This window comes from Puntigrus tetrazona, chromosome 21, assembly GCF_018831695.1.
Source record: "Puntigrus tetrazona isolate hp1 chromosome 21, ASM1883169v1, whole genome shotgun sequence".
NCBI classification, from domain to species: domain Eukaryota; kingdom Metazoa; phylum Chordata; class Actinopteri; order Cypriniformes; family Cyprinidae; genus Puntigrus; species Puntigrus tetrazona.
In genome coordinates this window covers 13,857,072-13,883,035 of record NC_056719.1, presented here as the reverse complement: position 1 = coordinate 13,883,035, position 25,964 = coordinate 13,857,072, and the positions used below count along the sequence as shown (strand labels likewise).

Genomic DNA, 25,964 nt, shown 5'->3' with positions numbered 1-25,964 from the left:
GCTGGGGTCAGTGTTGATTCAGCTCCATTCTGTGACAGTATAAAAGATCATAAATTGAGTTCAACTGATTTGTAAAGCAGTCTTGCAGAATACAGTGATGTCATCATCCAGCTCAGTTCATTTCTCATCCAATAGTGTCAGAATACAGTCATTTCAATAATATCGCTGAATATTAAGAGCCTCCAACTAAGCAAGCCAGATGTGACAGGGGTAAATAACCCAAACTCCACTGGTGACAGAAATAAATGGTAAAATACAAAGAAATGATTAGACGTAATTAGAATATTACATATAGATCCAATGTTATGTATGTATAGAATAAGATATTGTGTGAAATGCTATTAATTTTAATGTTAGTACATAGCATTTAAAGATACTTGGGGACCAAAATAAGACATTACTGTGTAATTTCACAAACAGATACTGAGGAATATTATTTAACAACATGTATCCTACTTACTATAGAGTCAAGTCTAGGATTGCTTGATTGTAATTATGCATCATTCAGTATTATTACTTATGTAAACTGTGAAATAAAGCAATTCCAAAACTCTAATATCAGCCAAGAACCAGTATTTTACCAATACACAGAATCATTGCTAGGGTGTTCGGAGTGGTTGCATACAGGCCCCCAGTCAAAAGAACTCACCCCCAAGATATTCTGGTCTTGATACGACTCATTCAATGTAGGTCAATGGGATTTTTTTTCTGCCAGGTGGAAAAAAAAAACAACTTTCAGGAAAAGACTCATCACTTACAATAACACATTTCTTCTAAACAAGCTGCACAGTTTGAGGTATCATTCGTGTACAAAGTGGATAGCAATAGTAATACAGGCCATACAGCTGACATTTTTCTGAACATTTCCATGTCTCATTGGTCAATCAAACGCATAGTCCCGGCCCCGACGCAAACCACTGGTTGAGTCAGTTGCTGCGTCAGGCTAGATTGGATGCTCAAACAATTCATCGATGTCATCTATAGTAGCAATGACATCAGTTTGCATGATAATGACATGGCCAAGGTACACAAGCTAAGCAGGCCATGACTTAATGTTTAGAGAAAGAATAAGACAAGGTCAAATCTGGTTATTCAGTGCGGGAGAATAAAACCACTGCCAAGCGAAGTTTCAGTTAAACAAAAGCCTAATATGTTTTCAATTTACATAGGATAAACTAAAAGAATACCACGTTGCATACTGGGACTCATGAACTGGTGTGCGTCAGAATGGACACCCCCATCTTCAACTACACTTTTGTTCTCTCCGTGAAGTGCTTACACCATGTTCTATGTTTACAGCTTGACAAGCTCTGTTTGCAGAAAGCACTGTGAATGACTGAATTGAAACGTTGTGTTTACGTAAACAGCATGACAAGAGTTGGACCGGACTGTACGTCTGCTGTTGCCGGGTTTTCTGGGATATGTCCTCACAATACGCCTCACTGCTGCCCAGCTAGTTGACACTGTTTGTCTTGTGTGTCAGTGTGTGTATTTTGCTCTAGTGCTTTTCCCTTCCCTCCGAGGATACTGAGACTGGGCTTCATTCTTGGCAGAGTTTGGCCTCATGCGACAACAAACTGCGCATTATTTATATGTTTTTAAGTGCTGTGCATTCTTGAAATGTATATGAGGTGTTCTGCACATTGTGCATGTGGCATGAAAATAGCAGGTGTTTTTGGCACAGGTGTGGCACACGAATACAACTTTATGGGCCGTGACCTGCGTCTGTGATTCGAGTGGGCAAAAATATTATTGCAGTAATTAATAAAGGACTTTCTTCTGCTAGTCTGCTGGTATTTCCATAGTGATCTCATGTTTGTTTTCAAGGGACACTGACATCAGCTTGCAACAGACATTACGCTGGAGAATCTGCCATAAAAATACACAAGCCATTAATCAGCATAATGAAAAGCCGAATCATTGAAGCAATGAGGAAACGCCGTTAGAAATACAAATGTGTGAACAGTTTTGTAGCAACATGGTTGTAAATACAGGAAGTCTGAACAATTAAAGAAGATGAATTATTTGAATAGTCTTTCAGCTGTAGCTTTATAAATCACTATGAATTTTGAAGAAAATTCTAGATGAGTTATGGCTGGTTGCCAAGCCGTTGCTAGGGTGTTCCGGATAGTATACAAGCATCTCAAAAGAAGGGATCTCTTCAAATCCCTACAGACAAATTTAATAATGTATAGTGCATGTATAGTGCCCACGATAAAGAAGATGACAAATCATTTCATGATCTATTTTAAAAGGGTCATTCATTTTACAAGTTGTTTGAGCATAAATTTGTGGTGGAAGTGTGTGTACACATTTATCCTTTAATGATAAAAATCCACCCAGTGTTTTTTTTGTAAACCTTTATTTTAAAATCCCTTTTCTGAAATCAGGCTGTTCTGAAATTCCTGTCAGAATGATGTAGTTCTGTACAGACCCCTCCCACAATAGTTGATTGACAAGGCATAGCTCATTAGCATTTAAAGCAACATGGACTTGAATGGCTTGATGAAAACAGAGCTAATTTTGACAGGGTAAAGTGTTTTTTACACTAGCATTGACTAGCATTTTACTTCTCATTAAGCACATACTCTTTGTATTCATATTGGTTTTGAAAAACTTCTATGTAATTTTTTAAAGACAGCACTCAATTTATTTACTCTAACTACTAGAGTTTACTATGCATATTTGCCAGTAATAAATAAAATCTAACGTGAATAGTCACATAAATGTTATTTCATATGCTCAGATAGCATCCATTTTTGGTAATACATTGTTTGAAGGACAAAGGACAATATCACTATTAACTAATGAATATTACTAGCATAGTGACTCCTCACTATGCTTATAAATCACATATTAATGTCTTGACAATATTTTAGAACTATTTATCCTATCACATTCCTAAACTTAACAACTATCTTACTAACTATTAACAAATAGCAAATTTGCAGTTTATTGACACTTTGAATCATTTTAATAGTTAATAGTGAAACCTCAATCTTAAAAAAAGTGTGACTAATTCATTTTTTCCCCCTCAGATGGATTCAGTCAAATGGCTTCCTAAGTGCATGTCTCCATTTTTGTCAGAACCAGAGATTCTAACAGTAGCTGCATTGACAAGACGATTTTACAAATTGTAAATGGTTCTTTTAATTAGAGATTCAATACACCATATTGTGTACTGCACTTATTCATAGTATTGGTGAATCATCTTTGGCCACACCACATGACATTCTGCAATGTAAAATAACTATAAGTAAAAAAGGTCTAATATTTTATGACTGTCTTTCTTTTCTGGATCATATGTCCTGTTTAACTTCTCAAATGAGAGAAAAATGTAGGGTGGGAGCTGAATCTGTCCGTCAGGAATTAATTGGATGTTTGGATCATTGTTGTTTCTGTTCTCTGTTGTTGTGAATTCATCATAGAAAATACTGCAATATTCTGAAAAAGCTTTGGTTTCATGGTGAATTCAACAGAATAGAAATAAATTGATCGAAACTGAGCATCATGTCTTTGACCCAATTATCAAAAACTCACACTTGCACAAAGTGCCACAGTAATTCACAGCTGTGTGGTCTTTATAGCTTTATAAACACAAATATAATGAACTGCTGTCTTTTTCACCCAGCCATGTTCTATGTAAGCTCTCTGACGCCAGCCTCATACAATAACATTAAACAAACAGAGCTCAAAACAGGAATACGGTGACAGCATTCTCGTTCATCACTCAAGCGTGTTTAAATTTGCTTTTCATTTCTGCAGGGAAAATATTCATAAGTCACATTCGAATCTCCAGAGAAAATAAACTGGGCCGCGTGAGTCATTGCCTCTTTCACACTAGCATGTATGTTAATGGTACGGGCTGTTTCCTGAAAGCTGACCTCTCCCTTCCTCCTGTCCTGTTGCTGCATTCTTATCTGCTCTCCAGTCAGCCTTAATAATGCTGTCAGAACAACACTGAACTAAAGACTATAACGAAGGGCAGTGACTCAGATAGAGAAAACATTGAGCAGGAGCAGAGATGATGGAGAGATCATAAAGATTGCAGAATTTACAGAATGTGACTTTTTGGGAAACCCTGTTCTGAGCTGGCACTGTTACCACTCACAGATGTACCATAAGCTTTCATCTGCCAGACATTAAATAAAAGTGTTGCGTCTGCAGAGTACATTCATTTAAATCTATAAGGGCTGAAATGGAACAGGCTGGTAAGTCGGTAATAATGACTGATATATTACATGTTTCTGAATGCACAAGAACATTGCAGACGGATGGTGTGCAAGCCTTGCACTAAAACTCCCATTGCACTGCCTTAAATGGGAATCACATAGAAACAAGCCATGTTTTCTGTGTGGTTCTGATTAATACCAGATTGGACTGCCCTGGCTCTCATCCAGTTCCCACCCAGGGACAGGCCGATTTCTTTTTCTGTTGAACACACATTAGAGTATGCCATGATCTGTTCCCCTATTTTAGACACATCTTTCTTCTTTTATAAATGCCTTTTGCCTTTGAGTCTTGACTCTGTGCCAGTTGGAACAACAGGCCAAATAGTTCAAATGGGAGTTGGACCACTATATGCAAAGAGCTTTGCTGCTATAAACTTTGCTCTGTGCAAGGCAAACTTTATGGGGAAGTTCACAAAATGCATTGTTTAGTTTGTAAAAAGTGACGTTATACTACCATACACAAATCAGACTGGTGGAAGGCGTGAGCTTGAAAGTTAAAGTCTGAGAAAGTCATTTTGTGCAATAGAATATAAACTATAAAAAATGTTCATTTGAGAAATAATAATTGTTTATCAAAAAGATACAGACACACACACATATTGTGTTTCCAAATTTTATGGGGACATTCCATTAGGTGTAATGGTCAACCTACCCTTTACAGGAAACTACTGCTATTTTTAGATTTTTTTTTAAATGTTATCGTGTGTGTTTTATAAGCTTGTTTCCTCATGGGGACATAAAAATGTCCCCACAAGGTCAAAATTTACTGGTATTCCTATCCTTGTGGGGACATTGATAAATACCAGGTGCACACAAACACACACACACATTGTATAAATTACACATTATTGTATTCTACTATTATTAAAAACAACAACCATTACATTTCATGTGATCCATTTTTTGTTTGTTATATAAATTTACATTAATATAACAACACTTGACAAATACATTTTCTATAATAGACTATAAAAAATGCATTTGGGGGGAAACTGTCCAAATAAAATCATAAAAAATGGATATGGTTTTTTTTTTTTTTCTTTATTAATTGTTTTTTTGTATATTATCGCATACAATAATATATAAAATAATTCTTACAACACCTGTCAAACAGAAAATGATTCATTAGAAAAACAGAATTTGGGGAAAACACTTTCAAAAACATGCTACTTAATGTGAAAAAAATAATAATAATAATAATAATAATAATAATAATAATAATAATAATACACTATGCATAGTTCTATTTAAAATATTGTAAATACAAAAAAATATTTTACTATATATTTAAATAATATTACCTAATTTCCCAGTTTCTTAAAATAACAAAAAAAAAATCATACGCAAATATTTGTATGCTTAAATATTTGACATATTTTAAAGCTGCCTTTGTACTGTTTCACCATCCGTATTACGTCATCAACACGAGCCACGAGTCTTGACATTCAAACGCGTGCTCTATGTTTTCGTGTGTTTCTGACCTTTAAAGTGAACCCGGTAAGTACATTATTAACAATTTTTCTTTACATACACACAGAAAAGCCCGTTGGTGGGTTATGACAATTATATAATTTGGCATCAGTGAGTAAAGCAGACTTGTAGAAACCGGTTAGCTTAGCTAGCAGCTGATTATTTGACTTCACCTAACGTTAGCATTTATTACATTTTAGGGAGCTGCAAAACATAAAGGGCATGTCCGGACGTCTATTATCTGTCCATGCGAAATGGATAATCGGGCAGGTGATCGGAACCAAGATGAAGAAGACGGCCAAGGTTCGAGTTACCAGACTTGTGCTTGATCCGTACCTGCTCAAGGTAAGATATTCTGAAGTGTTTTCTTAGATCTTTTTTTTTTATTGTTTTTCTCGTATTGCATTTAAATATTTGTGACCGTAAGCGTTATGGTGATTTTGTTTGTATAAAGTAAAATAATACAAATAAAATAGTCCCACATTATTTGGTTTGTAGACAGAATTTTGCTTATCCCGTATTTGTTTTTTTTTTCCAAGTACTACAACAAGAGGAAGACCTACTTTGCCCATGATGCTTTGGAGCAGTGCACTGTTGGGGATATTGTTTTATTGAAGGCTTTGCCCGAAAAAAGAGCCAGACATGTCAACCATGAACTCGCAGAGATTGTGTATAAAGTTGGGCAGGTGGTGGACCCGCTCACCGGGAAGAAGGTTGCTGGAACGCGGTATCTGGAGCCTCTTACAGAAAGCACAGAAGACACAGAAGTATCTTTAACAGAAAAACTGGAGCAACTAAACATTACTGCCTCCACACCTCCTTCAACCTCATAGTATTGTGTTTGTCCTTAATGAATGTACATAACTCATGTCCTGATTTTCACATAAAATATAGTCACAGTGTCTAGTGTTTGTGTGGTCATTAATCTTACATAAAAATGCTTCTACAGTCTGTCCTTTTTCACAGTCGAGAAAATAAATATAATTTTGTAGTGCAGGTCTGTCCTATACCATTATTATTATTACTATAGATTTAAATGGCCATTTCTAAATAAACTTTCCAGTCATTTTTAGATATTGTCATTAAAAAGTTTAATGTGCCTGTGCCCTCTAGTGGAGGTAATCAACCATCTATTTTGAACAGGTTTTTTTTTGTCACCGATTGTCAATAGTCAGACCAGGTTAGGTATTCAACCAAATAAATAAAACATCATCTATAGCTAACAATATTAAAGATTATATCTTAAATATTCTCGAAAGTCCCAAGTACTCGTTTGTTTTATACCACATTTGCATACATAGCATGTTACCAAGCATTCTTTATAGTGTATTGCAATTTCAAAAAGGTTAAAGTGTTACAATCCAGAAGACATATAACAATCATTTATTTAAAAGATAACTGAACATTAATACTGATGTAACTTGAAATTATTTAGAAAGATATTAAAATGATTTATATTCATATCATACATTTAGACATAAAATATATTATTTAAATTGCTGTATTCATTCGGATACAGTCAGTTATAGGAAGAGTTCTGACACAGAGTCTGTTCAAAAATATACCAAGATAGGAAAAAAGCCAACAATGGATGTGCAAGAGCTGTGCACACCATACAGTACGGCATGTGCTTCCCGTATCTACTTGAATGTAAATCACACATTATTTTATTTCCATCCTATGATGTTGCATGATGTTATTAAATCTGAAAATGTGGTTATCACTGTGCCGACTCCACCGTCCTCTGAATATGAGACACTTCCAGCACTGGCATGAGAAGCTGGAACGCGTCCTGGATATATGATGCACTGTTTGATGCCTTCAAAATGAAAAGTGAAAAACATTAAGCAACATAGAAATTATAGATCTCTAAATGATCTCTTTTTTTATTTGCATTTGTTTGAATACGTAAAAGAAGAGACTTAAAGACAAACCTCCAGAAAAATGCTGGTAATAAGTGGATTGAGAACTTCTCCCCTTTCATTTGCCTGAAATAACAAACATTGTAACCTGATGTAATACAAAACTCATTTTATAATATATACCTAATATATATGTCTAAGCTATGCAATAAAAAGTGAAGCATCTTACCCCAATGGTAGTCAAACACGATGTGAACTTTTTAGATAGTAGCGATACCTCCTTGCAAATAACAATAGTAACTCTGAAATTGAAACAGTATTATGGATTTAGTTTCTCCAAATCTATATTTTGCATAATTTTTTCGCAACAAAATAACTCACTGTGATAGGACTTTGGCTTGTTCTGTGGCAGTCACCCCCTCATGGCCACAGTGGAGCAGCATTTCAGCAGTTTTGTGGAACTGCTCTATGGACCTAGCTGTGAACTCGGCCAGGCTTGTAATGGCAGACAAATGGACCTCCTATGAAAACGAAAACTCAATTGTCAGAACAAACACTAATATTATACATGTTTGCATACCTTAAAAGTCATTTCAAACTAAATAGCAAGAATTGCAGACCTCAACACTGCATTTAGACACTGCCATTTTCTGTTCCTTCTCCTCTTCTTTGTCTTCTTCTTCTTCTTGCTGTGGGTTTTCACTTTCTTGCTTCATGTTTGTGATACGGCTGAATGCATTTTTTCTTGCCTGAGTGGATAGGAGTAAGCGTAAACAATCGGACTCAGAAAACACTTGAAGATTACAGTTATGAAGAGATGCTCATGTGATACCTTGCTAAGCTTGTCTGCTGATGTGGAGATTTGTAATCTTTCAAGTACATCTGTCAGTTCCTTCACAAAATCCTCGCCATCATCACCTGAGAATAAACATTTAGTTTATGTTCTTAATGTGTTGCCCGGTTTCAAAAATGGTCAAACAATTATATTTCTTTGACTTTAGCTTTGCGTTCATTGTAAGCTTTTACCTTTTGTATCATCATCCACCTCGTCATCAAACTCCATAAGTGAAAAAGGTTCTTTAATGGCCTGTAGTTCTTCTTTTAGTTTAGCTAACTCCTCACCGGACAGAGTGGTCAGCACAGATTTCACCTGCACACAAACACAACACCGGCATTCAAATCCTTCACCGTTTTAAATTCTAGCATCGTTTTATAATTGTAAAAAAAATTCTACTGACCTTGGCTTCACTCTCTCTAGAGAGGATCTCCAAAGCCTCCAGATGGGACAGGCCTTGAAATTCATCGAACAACATCCCATAATGAGCCTTCTTGTCTGTTTCTGAAGTGACGCTTTCAGCTTTCTGCTGCTCCTCACGTTCTTTTGCTTCCCTCAAGACCTTTGAGAGATAAAAAAAAAAACAGGTGAGTTTAATTCATAAACAGAATCAAATTATGAATCCGTCAGGATGTGTTCAAGTAAAGGTTAGGTATTCCTGTATGAGAGATTGTGCACCTGTGACAGGGTGGAGTTTCTGTTCATCAGTCCCTTTGTTTTCTTAAAGCCAGGGTCTCCCTCAGCTATTACATCCATGGTCTTCTTCCCAATAAACTCCAATGCGTCCAGGCCACCACTTATTACTGTTTTACTCTAGCCAATAAGCATAGAAAGACAGAGTAAATAAATTTACAATAAAAAAATGGAACATTGTTTTACTAATGATGCTTTTACTTTACTTTCCAGTCCACCTTATTCCTATTAATATTTTAATGGCCTGTAAGAAATGTTAAAAATAGGTTTTCCAAGACCAAGGGAACTCTGGTTCTTCAATCAATCAATCAATCAATCAATCAATCAATCAACAAATGAAGTAAATAAGCACAAATATACAAAAACATACATATAATAAAAACAATAAAGAAAAAAGTAATAAAAACAAGTATCTTTACTATTTTGAATAAAAATAATTAGCTTTATTACCATCAGCATACATTTAGCTTGCCCTTACCGTACTCTGAACTACAGTGGTTAAAGATGACAGCATTCCCATGCTACTGGAGGAGATCATTCCCATAGCACCACCCATTCTGTACGTCTTCTCCTCTTCATCTTTATTTTCCTTGCTACTGGCTGGATCTGCTGAAAGCATCCATCTTTGTTAACTGGTGTGCTTGGTCTCATGTATTCAATGTCAATCAAAAAGAGCACATTATTACCATCAGTTGTTTCTTTTTCCGTTTCAGCTGAAAGCTCCTCAGGACTTGGGATTCCTAGAGATGTCTCAGCTTTCTCAATGACCTGCGTCAACCCTTGGCCTTAAACAATGAACAAACAGTATAAGTTATAATGCTATAAGAAATGAGCTGTTTAATAAAAAAAAAAGTGAAAATATTGAGCCACTTACCCACAGTAGCTACAGTGGCAGTAGCTGTAGAGAGAATAGATTTACCCCAGCTACCCCAATAACCCCAACCTCCCTGGGAAACAGTCGTCTCTGGGGACGGCTGATGGAAAAAAAAGTTATATTATTAACCTCATGATGGTATTTTTATACCAAAAACATTTTCATGTTATGAATTTATACTTTGGACATGAGTGCAAAAAGGCTAAGTGTTTGGCCAATCACACCAGACTGGGCCAGCTAACCAATCGGAGAAAAAAAAAAGCAAAAAGATGGGCTTTAAAGAGACAGGAACTAAAATTTTGTATTGCATTTAGGATGTAAAGAGGCACTGAAACATTGTACAGTGTAAAGAAAATAATAATCACTTAAATGCATTCTAACAGACCCCAAAAATTTAATTTGAAAATGACAACAATAAATAATGATAATATGCGCACTTTAAAAAAAAAATCATACACATGTTCTTAAGTAAAAAATGACCATTATGAATAATAAAGTATGAAAAATATTAGGTGCAATCTGCAAAATACTTAAATACATTATTTGAAATAAATATTTATGTGCAAAACCTAATACACATCAGTAGAAGTAATAAAAGCTTACATCTGAAGCTCTTTCTGCTAGTTTTTGTGTCTCTGGGTTCTTCTGTTCTTCTGGTGGAGGTTTATGTTCTGGTCTTCTCCTGGTCTTTCGGGTTGGTGCTACATCAGTAGAGCTGTCACTCTGAGTTTCAGGGGAGGGCTCATCTCGGGTGGGCGATGAAGGATTTTTGGGCTCTTGGTCCATTGATTTCTCTGTTTGGTCACTCGTGGAGCTTTCGTTGTCAGACATCTTAGCACATACCAGTCTCCTGAAATGGACATATAAATATGTAATTACTAGCTATATAATCTGTAGTTGTGTACATAACAGTGTAGGTTATGAGCAAACTGAAAAGCAATATATTTTAAAATTGTTACATCTCTGGGTGTAAAGTTAACATCTTTCAAAGTACATCACAAATTGCTGATGCCAAAGATTCATATACGTTACTCAAACAAACAAACAAAAGATTCAGACTATAGAAATGAAAAGCCGTTATAGCAGATGCTGCACATGAAAATAAGTCACATTACATTTGTCTGTAATACTGTCTGGCATACTGTACTGTACTGTATTTAAAGCTAAGCTAACTTTCATAAGCAATAGTTAGTCACTACACTATCCAGTAAGCTGAACACTTTAAATGTAATTATAAGGAAGATGTTAATATTCAAATAAATAAGCGATAAACATAATAACATATCCAACCTATTGCCTCCTGTTTCTCTTCTCTATCGTGGGGCCACGTCACTGGACTTAGCCCTGTTGTGTTTTGTTTTTCCCGTTACACTCGTTCTTTTAGAAATGAAGCACAGATTCTATCATTTTATTCCGCCACCTACTGTTTGGAGGAAGTACTTAATGCACGTGCACTGTATAAATGTATTTAGGGTTCATTTTGTTACATTTCGACGTTGGTTAAATTCACTGTAAGGAAGTTGAAGCTGCTATAGCCAGAACTGTAAAAAATGACGATGTTACAAATAATATTAAATTTACAGTTATGTTTGTCACATGTAACAATCTGTTATGTTAATTATATCCACAGTTATAAACACAGTTCATAAAAACGGACTTGTTTTGGTGTTTTTCCCCGCTGTATATGGCATTTTTCTGTTTTACGTTTTTTATGACATTTACATTCGTACATAACTTTAAAACATTATATAAAATATGTTAAAATATGTCGAAGTGTATCCATATATAACACTTTCCTGTGTTATGTAATAGCTGTTCAGATACTTATACTTTTTAAAGATTTTCAAAATATAAATCCATGGCACATTAATTATGCTTTCTAATCTAGTTTTTTTTATTATAACACAGTTAAATAAATATTTGTTTCACTGTTACAAAACAAAAAAATCACGCAAGGTATCCAGATTACAGTTAACTTCCTATGCCATCGCAAAAACTACACGCCCCAGAAATACACCTCGAAACTGATTGGTTGGAGTCACACTATTGTGTGTTTTTGGCTTCTGTGATTGGTTCACTGCTGTGGTCGTCGATGAGTCTCGCTGTTCTCACGCACAACATCAGAAGCGAAATGGCTGAAGAGGAGGTCGAGCAAAGTTCTGGAATTCTTCAGGAAATTTTCACTTCGCCTCTGAACATTAGCTTACTATGTCTCTGTTTATTCCTCTTGTACAAAATCGTCCGCGGAGACAAGCCAGCAGACTTTGGCCCAGTAGAAGAGCCGCTGCCTAAACTAAAGAAAAGAGATTTCACTTTAGCAGACCTGCAAGAGTACGATGGACTAAAAAACCCAAGAATCCTGATGGCTGTAAATGGGAAAGTGTTTGATGTTACAAGAGGAAAGAAGTTCTACGGACCAGGTAACACGCAAATATCTCAGATTCAATCGCTGTTCTTGTTTCAAACTTATCGCGGGCGATTTTTCTTATGTAAGGTTATTGACTTATCTTTTCAAAGGATTGCGTCATTTCTTGATCTACGTTATCATATGTGCGAGTTGTTAATTAAAAAAAATACCATGAAAATGCATTCAACGTTATTTCAATTCAGACACGCCCCTTCGTGTCGCACCTTTTAAACAACGTACAAATGCCAAGTCGTAACCCCTAAGCTACCCAACATTTAGAATAATGGAAATGCCACGCAACCCTGTCAAAGTGCATCTATATTTACATTATTTTTCGTCTGATACTGAGACGTCATCGCAGTATTTTGTGCGTTTATAACTTTTGTGCACACTTTTGCAATGACAAAACTGCTGGTCATCAGTGAATGATTAACTAAACTCGGATAAAGGTTGATTACTAGATTATGAAGATGTCCACTGAGCACAGAATGGTGCTTCAATCAAGGAAATGGATAACACTTGTTTTGCATTCCCGTTGAGATTATATGTTATTTTTGCTAATAGCCACTTTGTTCACTTTTAGAGGGCCCTTATGGGGTCTTTGCAGGCAGAGATGCATCCAGAGGACTGGCCACGTTTTGTTTGGATAAGGAGGCCTTGAAAGACACTCATGATGATCTTTCAGATCTCAACGCTATGCAGCAGGAGAGCCTGAGCGAGTGGGAGACCCAGTTTACCCGTGAGTTGAAGGACACTTTTTGTTCCAGCCTCCAATCTTACAGTTTCGGCCTTCAGGATTGATGCATGGGGTTGCATTGCTAAATGTTGAGTAATGGGTTGTATTTGTCTCCACAGAGAAATATGATTATGTTGGGAAGCTTCTTAAACCTGGAGAAGAACCGACCGAGTACACCGATGATGAGGAAGTCAAGGACAAAAAGAAGGATTAGAACATGGAGATCACAACAAACCTAGCTCTTCCATTCATGTTAGTTTTGTTGCAGTCACATTTGCTGATAGCTCATTTAGACTGTTTTGTCTGAACCTCCAAGTCACTTCATACACATCACTGTGATTTTAATTAGCACATCATGTGTTCAGAAACAGAATCTCATATGACTGTATTCATAAACCTAATGTAGTGCATGTTATATCTACAGCAACTGTGACTCATAATCATGTCATTTGAAGAATCCTTGGGTAAAAATGTTCTTCAGGAATATATGGCTTGCTATAAATATGGGACATAATTCTCACTCTTTTTATTTTGAAGGCTGACTCCTGATTTTTATCTAACCAGAGAGCATTTAAACCAAATACATATATACAAAACAGTACACTAGAATGCTTTTCAATGAGCGTTATAGTAAAAGTTCTCATTCAGGGGTGCTTGTCAGACCAGTTTTCCTGATACAGAGTAAGACAAGGCCCATACTAAAGACGGTTTTGAGCAAACTTATCACATACTAGTCTTAACATCTCCTCAGGAAATTCGTAGATTAGATACACATTACATTCCATTATGTTGAGAGTATGTTTTCAGCTTTTGTTACCAAGAAAAGTATTTGCAAAACACTTTTTCTGTTCATAATGTTCATTATTAAAGAATATGATTTATTACCATTGTGAGTTACTGAATTTGTTTTAAAGCTCCTGTGTTGGTTGAAAGTAAATATTGCTGATTGCCGGTGGTGTATCCATTTAACCATGAATCCTTTTAACAAAGCATTTGTTAAAGCTGAACTGTTCCTGTAGCAAGTTAACTCTATCCACCGGTTTCATATACAAGGCTTAAGCCTAGCCATAGACTAAAATGTAAATTTGAGCTGTTTCAACTAAAAGAAACCTTGCCGGTCTTAAAACATGCCAGTGCCTTTGTTTTGTTTTAAGATGCACATCAGTGATTTTTTAAGGCAAGTTTATAAAAGTGACTTAAATTACTTAATTGAACTATGGCCTAATCCTGGTTAAAGCCAAGTCCTATTTATGAAACCGGGCCTATAAAGTCTACTGTATGATATTTGGTACACGCATTTCAGAAGGCCTCTAGATTTCGAGCATGATCAAAACTTTGCTGAAAAACATGTTTTACATATTCTACAACAAGATTTCTGTCATCTTTTTTTTAGCAAGTATATTTCTAGAAATTACCTCAGGTCAGGTCCTTGTGGGTTTTTGAAATCTAATGATTTTTGATGTTAATGTAAAAAAATGTATTATTATTATTATTAACATTTCAAGATAAATATGCTAGACAGAAGCTACTTTTTTATGTCAAAATGTATCAAATGTGATGCAACAGGCTAATGAGAAGCGTTTATGTGTGATTCATTGCTCTGCATTACACTATATTTAGCTAAACGCCTAAACCTTAGTAGGTTTCCATAGGGAAAAAAGATTTTAAAACATTTTTTTGTAAATTATCTGTTTATTTACAGTTCCGTGGCTATTTTATACGCAGGCTTTACAATTATAAAGAAGGGAAGACATAACCCTCTATTTTTTGTGGATATGTTTAACGAAAAGGATTGGCTTGCTCTTAAAACATCTGATAACCCTCGCGTTTTTTGTAGTTCATAAAAAAAAAAGGTATGTGTCAGAAGTGGGATTCGAACCCACGCCTCCATTCGGAGACCAGAATACCCGAATCTTCGGAAGGGAACAGCCCTTGAGTCTGGCGCCTTAGACCACTCGGCCATCCTGACACGTCAAAAACATGCTTGGGAAAATTCCAATTTATTAGATATAACAATATATACATGCACATATTCGACTAAACCGTTATATCTAACAGCCAGCTAAACAAACTTTAACACTTAACACGCGTAAAACAGCAGAAATGCTTCCTTTATATTTGCCAAAAGAAATGTAAACATTTTAAAGCGTTTAGACGACTTAGTATACGTTTCTCCCGTATATGTTAATCATAGACCACATACCCTTAAACTATCAGTTTGTTTTAGTTTAACATTTTCAATTCGCGTTATGTTGAATCTACCGCCGATGGTTTCTACGCTCCCCTCGCGTGCACGCGCGCACGCCTCGCACGCTTATTTCCGCGCTGCCATTTTGTTTCTGCCATTCAGTTCAAGGGTATTAGCACGAACGTTCAGCTACACAGAGACATAACTATGTATCGTTTCGCCAAGGCTGCCCTGAACCTCAGCGGTGAGTTGAATATCCAATTCAAGGACTGACCATTTTATCTGACTTTTTTTTTGTTAACCGTATCTGCCGATATTGGCCAGGAATATGGCTGTTAGTTACCTGTATGCTAACGCTAGTTTAATATAATGCAACCGTAGTTCGCTGGTGTGTAATTTACGATTCAGCAGCTATAAATGCACGTAAAGCTATAAAGACATGTTTATATTTTATTTATTTGCTATACGTGCGCTTAAAGCCTGTCTGACATCACATTGCTCATATAAATGCTCTTAAAATGTAAATATTAGCCTAACGTTACTCCCGCTGAGTTAAAAAAGGTCTTATGTTCTAAAATGTTTAAAGTATAGTATGTATATGTCATAAATGTATGTCGTGTGTATGACTATTAAAAAGGTCAGTGGTTTCCATTTAGGAATGTCTTTCAGATATTTAGTGGGTTTTGACAATTCTTCAAGGCAAAGAATAATGTGTTGAAGCATATGTAAACTTGGAATATAATTTTTTTTTTTTTAGGTCAGAGTACCCGTCAGCTGGCAGTGCGACAGAAGAGTGACCTGTCCCGTGAATTTCATGCAAAGTATGGACCTCCACTGATGATTGCTGGGGCCACATTTTGCACAGCTGTTTGGGCATATGTAAGTGACTGCAAATAGCAACCTAGTAATTATTTATCTCATTTTAATGTGCTATATGGAGATTTTGCGCTTTGTCTTTGCAGGTGATCACGTCAACAGGCATTACATGGAACCTGTCTCCTGTAGGCAAGGTGCAGCCCAAGCCATGGCAGGAGGAATGAATGCATTTCCTCATTGTGCACCGAACGTTGGAGGTTTCTGAGTGATTTTGAACTTTTCCATTTTGCAAATGGAGACTTTTCACCTTATCCAATTGCGTTGCTGTCTTGGCATGTCTGTAAAAATGTAATAAATTAAATATAAACCTTAACATTAGTCCTCTTGTTTACTTTACTCTGAAATGTGTTGATTTGATCCTATATCAGTTGCACATTTGACATGTCACTTTAGCTTGATATATTCAAATTAATTGTCTATTTTGATGCTCATGTCCATTTTGAAGGTCTATATATATTTCTCTGTGTGTTAATGTTCATTTCCTCCTTTGAAGGAGGTTTGGGTAGTTTTATACATGCATCAGGCTCCATCACAGGTGTTGTTTCCTTTTTAGGCTGGGTATACACCCCAAAATAATCATGCTGATTTTGGGTAACAGTCCTAGGTAATGTCACAATTATCTTTGTGGTTCTAAAGATTATGTTATCAAGTTTTTCTGTTGAGTGCCTCCATTGTGAGTCGCACATTTGCAACCTCGCGATGTGTGTAGGGGGAACCCACATATAATGGCTAAATGTAGGATATTTTTCTCACGTTTGTGGTCTTGCACATTTTAAAGATTTTATCAGATTTTAAATTCATTGTGTATACCCAGCCTTAGTCTTCACTATTTAATTACATGCAGAACACTGATACAACTGTGTGATGTTACTGTGTGCTGCTTTTAATCATTAATCCAGCTCATAATAATTTCTGATTTCTTGTTCCTTTTGGGACCATAAAAACAGTTTGGGTGCAGTTGGAACCAGCGGTTGGAGATTTTTTTTTTTTTGGATGGGTCATGTGTAGTTCTTTCAGGCAGTAACTTGGTGTGAGTGCAACACATACAAACAGCCTTTATGAGAATAAGCATATCCACATATATTTTGGGAAAGCCTTGGAGATGGTCAGCTCCATGAATAACTCCAAAGCAAGATGGAATTTCAAAGATTTTGTGGACCTATATAACCCCAGTGAGGTTCCATCTGCAGCTACTGCTTTTGCCCTCCAGGAATTGAGTTTGAGACCGAAACTGGCGCCACCTGGAGGTTTGTAAAAAAAAATAATAAAATAAAATAAAGCAGCCAAAAGTCTGTGGAAGAAGTTCCGCCGGATGAAGCAGGCACCGCACTATTCATAAATAATTTCAATGTTATGTACATAAATGAAAGACTAACGTGTGTTAATTCTTTATTCTGTGTGTCAAAATGCCAGTATTAACTAAGATAATTCAATATGATGAAATAGAAAAATAATGTATGACTAACAAAGTTGAATGTGGCAAGTATTTTGCCTGAAAAAAATTTATTCCTAATATTGTTTGTATGGGTATTTAAAAATGTAACGGAACAAGTCTGAATAAAAATCGTAAATTCTGACACAGACAAAACGATAATTTCATGGGACTAAAATGTAATGTGAATTTTATGATGGGTTATTCTGGTTATTAAATGTTAAATACGCTCCAAACACCAACATCCTAAACCCCATCGTACACACTAAATTATTAAAACTAAACCATAAGTGCAAAAATGATACCGAAAAAAAGTTATTGAATGTTAATTTGGGATCATAGGATCTCTAGATAGGGGGCAGCAACATTGCAACACATTTACTCAACGTTGTCCAACATCCTTTTGCACCCAGTTAGGTTTATTGATTGACAGCAAGTATATCCAATGAGCGCTACATTTAGAACCACATACCTCGATTAGACCCGCCCACACTGTGTACATCAGCATCAAGCTAAGGTCACTCTCATTCGGGAACTTACCCAGGACTGCACCACGCTACACCACCTAAGGAGAGATTTGTTGCAAATCCACAGCTAAAATGTCTCTGTCAAACAAACTCACTTTGGACAAGGTGGATGTAAAAGGGAAGCGCGTGATCATGAGGTGAGTCTGAATTGTCACCGTTGTAGTACTCGCTGACTATATAGTAGCATACTTTTTTGCTGCCTGGCTTATTGTAGAAATATCTAAATTCAGCTTTAATTTTTGAGCATCTCTCAAGGTTGTGCGATAAAACGCCGAGCGAGTTCAATCATTGATAACCGGAAGTGTATCTGTCACGTCACGTTTTAGGGATTCCAGATACGTGCAGGGTGGCAGATGCACCAGAAGCACGTGCGACTAGTCTAGTTTCTGTCATGTATTAAAATGAAAGCAGATCTTTAAACTTGTCACACAATTACATTCTGTAGGCGCTGAAAAAACGTCTCGGTGAAATGACACCACCCAGCTACAAATGTCAAATGGTCAGGGAGACTTTATTTTAGTATTATACTGACAACCAGTACGTTTTTACATCGCATACTGTTTATGCAGTCAATTGTACGCGTTCCGGCGGGTTTATATCAGTATGCACGTTTGTTTAATGCCGTGTTTCTACATGTTTTACTCATGTCACTCAAGCATGCCGGGTATTTCTTTTCGTGCACCTAAATGAAAATTGTTTATAATATAATCCGCTAAACGGCAACCACATCTTCTCAGCAGCTATTGGAATGAATTATTTTTGGTATTCTGAACGCATTCAAAAGGCCTGCCAGCAAATGGCCTTTGGCTACAAGTTCACACTGAGAGACCGTCCTGCCTCGCCCACAGTCTGTTGCTTTATTTAACATTTTTGCAGCCTTATATAAATGCCTAAACGATGTGTAATGTTAAATGAGCAATTAGTATCTTTCACGATGAGTCCGTCTATATTCCTACAGTTTTAATGGCCCGTGGTCTTACAACAACCAGTGTCAGGTTCCGAACTGCTATAACATTGTCTAATAATGTATTATTAATAATGTATTATTAATAATAATACGGTTGCCGATGCGACAGCATCTGTAGCAATGACTTTCCTGAATACAATTGAATGCTTTAGAGGGCTTTACAGTATTACGTAAGTCACTGTAGTCATGGAGACTGTGAACGTGCAGCAGAGTGTGTACTCTTATAAAATGCATGTAGCTAGCAGTGTAGTTCATACAGATTTAGTTATTTATTAATGTCATTTTACAGTGTTTTTTTATTTTATTTAAAAAGCTAGTATATTAGTATGTTTTTATCAATTTAGTGGTATTTTTCTTAGATGTTAAGAATAAACTGATAAATCGATATTAAAGATTTTGTTTAGACTTTTAATTGGCGTAGAGCTGGGGATATTTTAACCTAGAATTCTAAATGTATTTTCCAAAATGTTTTATTTTCCAAATAACGATTTATTATACAAAATCGTGGCAAATTCTGTAGTAGATTTGATTGATTTGCTTTTCTCTCTCTCCAATAGGGTTGATTTCAACGTCCCTATGAAGGATAAGACCATAACAAATAACCAGAGGTGAGAAGGATATTGCTAATATTTCCTTTTTCCCCCTGCCAATAATGGTTCTTTCACATCCTTGCAATGTTTTTATCATTGCAATAGATCCAGAGCTTTGTTGTTTATAAATTGCTCATTATTTATTCATTCATTTATTCGTATTATTGCAAAATATTAAAAATGTACATTCTAGATGTTTGAGCTTTTTTAAGTTTACTTGGTTTGAAATTCAGTTTGAAGCAAAAGTACTAATTTGATTAGTATATATATATTATTTTTTTTTTTTGTAAACCTTTTTATATATGACTGACTATATGACTGGAAAAAAGACAAGTTGGCCATTTGATACAAAATTTGTAGCTAATATTATATGTGCTCTCATCAGAATCAAGGCTGCAGTCCCATCAATTCAGCATTGTTTAGATAATGGGGCCAAAGCTGTAGTCCTGATGAGCCATTTGGGCCGGCCTGATGGAGTCCCAATGCCAGACAAGTACTCTCTGGAGCCTGTGGCTGCAGAACTCAAGAACCTGCTGGGAAAGTAAGAGAGTTCAATATAGACTTAACCCACACGTATTACACCATTCATTAGAAATAATATAAACCTTAAAGCTACATCTGTTTGAAAGCAGTGATGTTATATAGCTTTACTGCATAAACACTAGAACTGTATGGTAGAAAATCATTCTCCAGGTGACATCTTAATAGCAATGCATGCATAATTCAACTTATTGCTTCGTCACCAACCTTACTGCTTTTTTCTTATGTAGAGACATTCAGTTCCTGAAGGACTGTGTGGGTGCAGATGTGGAGAAAGCCTGTGCAGACCCACCTGCAGGTTCTGTCATTCTCCTGGAGAACCTGCGGTTTCATGTGGCCGAAGAGGGCAAAGGCAAAGACGCATCGGGTAACAAGGTCAGTGCGGTGTACAACAGTGGCTCTTTAAGTCTTTTAAGACCTGCACAAATAAAATCAATATGGTCCATACAGAACAGATTCCACAATCTCTGGATAAATCGTGTATATTTTATTTATCATGTAGCCCATCTATCATAGAAATATCATATCATAGTAGTTTATTACATGTCATATGCCATGTTGAATACTGCAAAAATTACCACAGATATTCAGAAATAAAATAATTCATGCATAATGCAACTCTTAATTATAAACTAGTCTAAAATACTATAAGACTCTTATTCTGAAGGGTCTATTTTTTGCTACTTTCATCTGCTTATTCAAAAAGGGGGCAGATAAATGACTACATCACAATAAAATCTAAACACCATAAAATAAACATTGCAAAAGAAACTAAACTTAGACTGTATAATGTGTTACAGTGCTGTTTTAACCTCTACAAATGTAAGACCACATAAAATAATTCAAAGTATGACCCGAATGCATTTTTTTTTCCTAGTATTAACCTTTAATATCACACTTAGCTTCTTGTTAATTGTATGACTTTATTATTGTTGTTGTCCTGTGATAGCATGATGTACACCGTAGAGTCTATGATTTATGATCTATTGAGTGTTTGTTATAGGAATTTTTACAACTAAAGATATGTAATCAACTAATCAGTAAAGGAAGCCTTCTAAAATTAGTCTAGTTTCACAAATTTTCCTAAATCATTCTGTTTTGGCACAAGATGATCATTGGCTTTTATCATTGAGTCAAAGCTTGTCTACAAAACTCAAGCTGCTACTGTTAAAGGCAGCTGGTGGATTTGCGTGCATGCAGAGATACTGTACACAGCTGACCTATTGACATTTGTAGGAAGGTCATATGTGATCATGTGGCTTTTCTGGTCCTCGGAGCCCTGGCTGGAATGCATACTGGGAAGGAGAGAAGAGAAGGAGAGAGATGAGTTAGGGACCGTAGAAAGAGACGAGAAACTGCTATGTTCTTTTGTGGCAGGTGACTGCAGTGATCTTGTGCTTGGCATTTCCTAGGCACATGTGTAACCTTTCATTCACAGTAGTTCAGAAGTCATGAACTTTGAGTGCATGTGAACTGCAGTAATTTGATCGTACCTATATGTAGGTTGGTCTTGATCCTGGGGTTCTACTGTAACTGTTTAAAATACTTTCTCCAGTTTACTATGCAAACGCAGCCATAAGCAAGCCATTTGTTAGTTAATACATTATGTGCACAGTGTATAGCAACATTGGTTCGACCAATTGTGTGAGTTTAGGGCGGGAGTCCAGTACACGTCAAGACAGTGAGAATTTGTTAATGGGTTTTTCAGACATAATTGCATACTATTGACGCTATTTTTTTTTTTAAAATTTTTTTTTTTTCTTCTTATGTGTGAAGTATTGTGAGTTGTAGTCCAGTTCTGACTTTGTAACGCATGATTGCATATTCTCAAGTCAGATTTGAATGATGCAACCCTACGAAAATAATGGTGTGTGTGACCTATGAATGATTTTGATTCCTTGTTTTAGACCAAAGCAAGTCAAGAGGAAATTGATGCTTTCCGGGCCTCCCTGTCCAAGCTGGGTGACGTCTACATCAACGATGCCTTTGGAACAGCCCATAGAGCTCACAGGTGTTCTATTACATGAAACGCAGATAGAAAAATTTTATATATTTTTATTTATTTATTTTTTTTTTAAATGTCTAATGTTTCTCACTCTAGCTCCATGGTTGGAGTGAATCTCCCTCAGAAGGCAGCTGGCTTTCTGATGAAGAAGGAGTTGGACTACTTTGCCATGGCCCTTGAAAAACCACAGAGGCCTTTCTTGGCCATTCTCGGAGGGTGAGTATTGATGATGGAGTTCTTTGACAGTTTAATTTTAGTTCTGCTGCCATAAGGATAAGTTTTAACCAGGTTTAGTTATTAAAAACACCCAAAACTTGCATGGTCTTGCAAGATCTTGTCCATGATCAAAGAAAAGGCTTTACAGAGTTCATCTCTGTATTCTGAACATACTGCTAGTGAACTTGTAAACAACTAAAAAATGCTCACCAGATAATGAGATATGCTTATCTAAAATGCATGAGTATTGAAAACCTTCAGAAAGCAACAGTGCAAGAATAGATCAATCGGTTTATCCTCTTGTGCAACAGTAGGATGTGTGACAATATCCTTTTTGCTGTACTGTTCTTCAAACCTCACCTCCCATATGTGGCTTAAAATGAATTATATTCATTTTAAATATTTGTAGATGTCTTCCTTTTCATAGTTTCCTGTCCTTGTTGGTGAAACGTTAAAACCTTTTTGTAATGTAACTATGCAGGATACAATGATGTAACTGGCATACAGAAGTCAGAGTCCAGGCCATTGCACAACTTGCACACGTACTATATCTTTTTTTTTTTTTTTTTTTTTTCCCTCCTGGAAACATCCACCCCTACATATTCATTGGCCTCATTTGCAGTTCTGACTGAAACCGTCTGTGTCTGAGGTTTGTCCCAGTAACAAAGTTCAATGTGGCAACTGACCCACTGATAAGCTGTACTGCAGTAACGGCAGTCCTTAAACGTTTGTCTCATAAATAAACAGTTCTAGGGGACCTCCTGTAGTTTCTCACAGGCGGACGTTTCTCAGTTTTATCCAAAAAAGATTTAGTTTTTCAAACGAGAATTTCATTAAAAATATTTTGTTTGATTGTTGCTTTTGATCATACAGGGCCAAGGTCAAAGATAAGATTCAGCTGATCAACAACATGTTGGACAAGGTCAATGAGATGATCATTGGTGGAGGAATGGCCTTTACCTTCCTTAAAGTTCTCAAGAACATGGAGGTGAGTGACTTGAAAGTTCAGTCAAACTGCAAAATAAAGTCTCCAACTTCAGAACACTTTTTATATACTTGGGTAAGATTATGTATTTATAAAATTTCTCATTACATTACAATCTATATAGTGACATATTTTGTTAGTTCACTGATTTAATAAAAAAAATACTCCATGAGTTTTTTTTTGTTTGATTGTTTTTTTAATTAATCTGTGTATTATAGAAAGGTACATTTATGAAGTGTCCCATTACCAAAAAAGATAATAAAATAAATTAATTATTGTTATAACATTGCTTTATAATTAACAAAATATGTAACTTTTATAGAATGTAAAATAATGCAATGACAAATCAGTTTTGTTTTTTTATATAAATTTTACACACACCCAATCTTACACAAGTGTATATAAAGAGTTTTCTTAAGTACCCCCATTGAGTTCACTTGTTGTTCTCAGATCGGCACTTCCCTGTTTGATGAAGAGGGTGCCAAAATTGTGAAAGACCTCATGGATAAGGCAGAGAAGAACGGTGTGAAGATCACACTTCCCGTTGACTTCATCACTGCAGACAAGTTTGATGAGAAGGCTGTGACAGGGTCTGCATCAGTAGCCGATGGTATTCCAGCTGGCTGGATGGTAAGGCAGATAAATGTTCTATTGTTTAGAGCTCTGTGATCTCTTCCTCCTGAAGTGAACTAAAAATGGTTCTCCTGTCCAGGGTCTAGACTGTGGTTCTGAGAGCTCAAAGCTCTATGCAGAGGCTATAGCCAGAGCCAAGCAGATCGTGTGGAATGGGCCTGTTGGTGTGTTCGAGTGGGACAACTTCTCTCGTGGAACCAAGAACATGATGGACAAAGTAGTGGAAGCCACCAAAAATGGCTGCATCACCATTATTGGTAAAGTTTAAAGTTCTTGCCTGAAATAGATGTAATGACACAAATCTAATAGACCAGTGGTTGACCGATAAATCGTCAGGACCAATATTATGATCCAGTGTTTTTATTTATCAGCATTTTTCAAAAATTGTCATTTGAATGGGACTTTTATTCAGCTTGTGAGAGCAGACTCACAAGAGCTCACATTCTGTCTTTATTAGTTTACGGTCTTTTTGTCTTTTGGATTGCTAAAAAATATTTATTGACAAGTCTTGGCAAATGTAACTTTTGGGTCTTCAGACATTCAGATCATATTTTAAATGTGATCCATTTTCAAATTAAGTTTTAAACCATTTTGGTAAATATTTCAGTCAAGATAACGGTATCGGCCATTACGAAAAGGTCATGTCAGTTGAACACTTTAATTAAACTAAACTAATTGTTGTTTGTTTATTTATTTATTTATTTATTTATTTATTTATTTATTTTATTCAGGAGGGGGAGACACCGCAACCTGCTGTGCAAAGTGGGACACAGAAGATAAGGTCAGTCATGTGAGCACAGGAGGCGGAGCCAGTCTGGAGCTGCTGGAGGGTAAAGTGTTACCTGGTGTTGATGCCCTCAGCAGTGTTTAATTGCTCTGAGCCTCTTCTGCCAGAGGTTTGGTGCTCAACTCCCAAGAAGCTGTCATCTTTACTCACTCAGCGTTGTTCAGCGTTCTATCACCTGTCAGGATGCAAACAACTACTCCACTCTATGGACGGCTAACTGTATGCTGTATTAGACTCTCTGACCTGTTGACTCATTCAGATCATCCATTTGCTTTTCTTCTATCAAATAACTTAAAGCATTTCTCATTAAAGATATTTTCATCCGTTATGAGCAAAATGTTGGCATGAGCAGTATTGGCTGTTCTTGTTGTTATTGTTATATTCGAGGAATGGTTCATTTGTTTTACCTGCTTAAATGTTAATGTGTCCCATTGTAGTCTGAATGTGTGCATAGTGTAATTGTGTGTTGTAATTCTAGAGTTTATATTTGATATTTGTGGCCTCCCCACAGATGTTGAGTACCTGTAATACTGTAGACACTTTCCTCCCCATATTGCACTTATCCTAGACCTGCAGCTTATGAGATAGATGTTCCGCACTGGAATTATGATGTTGGGCTACTATTAGACCCAGGTGACCTGTTGTGGAGTAAGAATGAAAATGATAATAAAAACTGAAAAATAATCCAAACCTTTTTTTTTTTTTTTTTTTTTTTTTGCTTTGCTTTGGGTCTTTGCTTTTATGTCTGCATCCAATATGGTGTAGTATTATGAGAGCTAGTAAGGTTCGCAAAAATGCATGAGCAGATTAACAAATAACTGCGACATTGGTGCATGTTGAATTATGAATATGAACACACATGCACATTAAAAAAAAAAAAAAAATCTTCATATTGTGGAAAAGCTTTAGAATTTTTTTTTTTTTTCCAACTTATTTCAAAAAGTTGAACTTAAATATATAGTGTATTTGGTGTATGGTGTATATACCAAAGTCTGAGGTTGTCGATTTTACCAGACCTGTATAATTTGAAATTGTTTATTGATATATTCCTTCCAAATAATGCACTATTACCTGAATTCTATAAGAGCTATTACAGCTGGACCTTTAAA

The 25,964-nt window shown here is 36.1% G+C and overlaps 5 protein-coding genes and 1 non-coding gene across 7 annotated transcripts; 4 read left to right on the top strand and 2 right to left on the bottom strand.

The window, feature by feature from the left end:
• The first annotated feature begins 5,626 nt into the window (after positions 1-5,626).
• Positions 5,627-6,604, top strand: mrps17 (mitochondrial ribosomal protein S17). Its single transcript, XM_043222047.1, has 3 exons — positions 5,627-5,729; positions 5,903-6,047; positions 6,242-6,604. The coding sequence occupies exons 2-3, from the start codon at positions 5,925-5,927 to the stop codon at positions 6,533-6,535; spliced, it is 417 nt and encodes a 138-aa protein (XP_043077982.1). The 5' UTR covers positions 5,627-5,729; positions 5,903-5,924; the 3' UTR covers positions 6,536-6,604.
• Positions 6,605-6,840: 236 nt separating this feature from the next.
• On the bottom strand, positions 6,841-11,376 carry fam114a2 (family with sequence similarity 114 member A2). Of its 2 annotated transcripts, none has more exons than XM_043222045.1 (14): positions 11,257-11,376; positions 10,570-10,816; positions 9,967-10,066; positions 9,779-9,877; positions 9,571-9,701; positions 9,078-9,212; positions 8,803-8,961; positions 8,591-8,714; positions 8,397-8,482; positions 8,185-8,313; positions 7,946-8,085; positions 7,794-7,866; positions 7,637-7,690; positions 6,841-7,521 (listed from the first exon to the last, which is right to left on the bottom strand). In XM_043222045.1, exons 2-14 carry the CDS (start codon positions 10,795-10,797, stop codon positions 7,423-7,425), a joined length of 1,557 nt encoding a protein of 518 aa, XP_043077980.1. In that variant the 5' UTR covers positions 10,798-10,816; positions 11,257-11,376; the 3' UTR covers positions 6,841-7,422. The 2 variants fall into 2 exon arrangements, with proteins under 2 accessions (XP_043077980.1, XP_043077981.1); XM_043222046.1 differs by having other exon boundaries at positions 9,571-9,698.
• A 688-nt stretch (positions 11,377-12,064) lies between these two features.
• On the top strand, positions 12,065-13,996 carry pgrmc1 (progesterone receptor membrane component 1). The gene is made up of 3 exons (XM_043222087.1): positions 12,065-12,386; positions 12,957-13,112; positions 13,229-13,996. Exons 1-3 carry the CDS (start codon positions 12,098-12,100, stop codon positions 13,321-13,323), a joined length of 540 nt encoding a protein of 179 aa, XP_043078022.1. The 5' UTR covers positions 12,065-12,097; the 3' UTR covers positions 13,324-13,996.
• A 971-nt stretch (positions 13,997-14,967) lies between these two features.
• On the bottom strand, positions 14,968-15,078 carry trnal-caa. The gene is made up of 2 exons: positions 15,041-15,078; positions 14,968-15,013 (listed from the first exon to the last, which is right to left on the bottom strand). It is a non-coding gene; the product is annotated as a tRNA-Leu (tRNA).
• A 314-nt stretch (positions 15,079-15,392) lies between these two features.
• LOC122326201 (cytochrome c oxidase subunit 7B, mitochondrial) lies at positions 15,393-16,486 on the top strand. The gene is made up of 3 exons (XM_043220924.1): positions 15,393-15,541; positions 16,055-16,176; positions 16,260-16,486. Exons 1-3 carry the CDS (start codon positions 15,505-15,507, stop codon positions 16,335-16,337), a joined length of 237 nt encoding a protein of 78 aa, XP_043076859.1. The 5' UTR covers positions 15,393-15,504; the 3' UTR covers positions 16,338-16,486.
• Positions 16,487-18,112: 1,626 nt separating this feature from the next.
• Positions 18,113-25,539, top strand: pgk1 (phosphoglycerate kinase 1). Its single transcript, XM_043221887.1, has 10 exons — positions 18,113-18,269; positions 19,657-19,707; positions 20,075-20,230; positions 20,460-20,604; positions 22,137-22,240; positions 22,331-22,450; positions 23,324-23,438; positions 23,886-24,065; positions 24,148-24,325; positions 24,800-25,539. The coding sequence occupies exons 1-10, from the start codon at positions 18,205-18,207 to the stop codon at positions 24,937-24,939; spliced, it is 1,254 nt and encodes a 417-aa protein (XP_043077822.1). The 5' UTR covers positions 18,113-18,204; the 3' UTR covers positions 24,940-25,539.
• Positions 25,540-25,964: the final 425 nt, after the last annotated feature.

Excerpts from the sequence above, each read along its gene's own strand:
- mrps17 (XM_043222047.1), top strand. The coding sequence starts at position 5,925 with ATGTCCGGACGTCTATTATCTGTCCATGCGAAATGGATAATCGGGCAG. Across the intron at positions 6,048-6,241 it reads TTGATCCGTACCTGCTCAAG|TACTACAACAAGAGGAAGAC; the intron begins GTAAGATATTCT and ends TTTTTTTCCAAG.
- fam114a2 (XM_043222045.1), bottom strand. The coding sequence starts at position 10,797 with ATGTCTGACAACGAAAGCTCCACGAGTGACCAAACAGAGAAATCAATG. Across the intron at positions 10,067-10,569 it reads TAGCAGAAAGAGCTTCAGAT|CCGTCCCCAGAGACGACTGT; the intron begins GTAAGCTTTTAT and ends TTTTTCCATCAG. Across the intron at positions 9,702-9,778 it reads GGAAAAAGAAACAACTGATG|CAGATCCAGCCAGTAGCAAG; the intron begins GTAATAATGTGC and ends GGATGCTTTCAG.
- pgrmc1 (XM_043222087.1), top strand. The coding sequence starts at position 12,098 with ATGGCTGAAGAGGAGGTCGAGCAAAGTTCTGGAATTCTTCAGGAAATT. Across the intron at positions 12,387-12,956 it reads AAAGAAGTTCTACGGACCAG|AGGGCCCTTATGGGGTCTTT; the intron begins GTAACACGCAAA and ends GTTCACTTTTAG. Across the intron at positions 13,113-13,228 it reads GTGGGAGACCCAGTTTACCC|AGAAATATGATTATGTTGGG; the intron begins GTGAGTTGAAGG and ends TTGTCTCCACAG.
- LOC122326201 (XM_043220924.1), top strand. The coding sequence starts at position 15,505 with ATGTATCGTTTCGCCAAGGCTGCCCTGAACCTCAGCG. Across the intron at positions 15,542-16,054 it reads GGCTGCCCTGAACCTCAGCG|GTCAGAGTACCCGTCAGCTG; the intron begins GTGAGTTGAATA and ends TTTTTTTTTTAG. Across the intron at positions 16,177-16,259 it reads GCACAGCTGTTTGGGCATAT|GTGATCACGTCAACAGGCAT; the intron begins GTAAGTGACTGC and ends TTGTCTTTGCAG.
- pgk1 (XM_043221887.1), top strand. The coding sequence starts at position 18,205 with ATGTCTCTGTCAAACAAACTCACTTTGGACAAGGTGGATGTAAAAGGG. Across the intron at positions 19,708-20,074 it reads ACCATAACAAATAACCAGAG|AATCAAGGCTGCAGTCCCAT; the intron begins GTGAGAAGGATA and ends TGCTCTCATCAG. Across the intron at positions 24,066-24,147 it reads GTATTCCAGCTGGCTGGATG|GGTCTAGACTGTGGTTCTGA; the intron begins GTAAGGCAGATA and ends TCTCCTGTCCAG.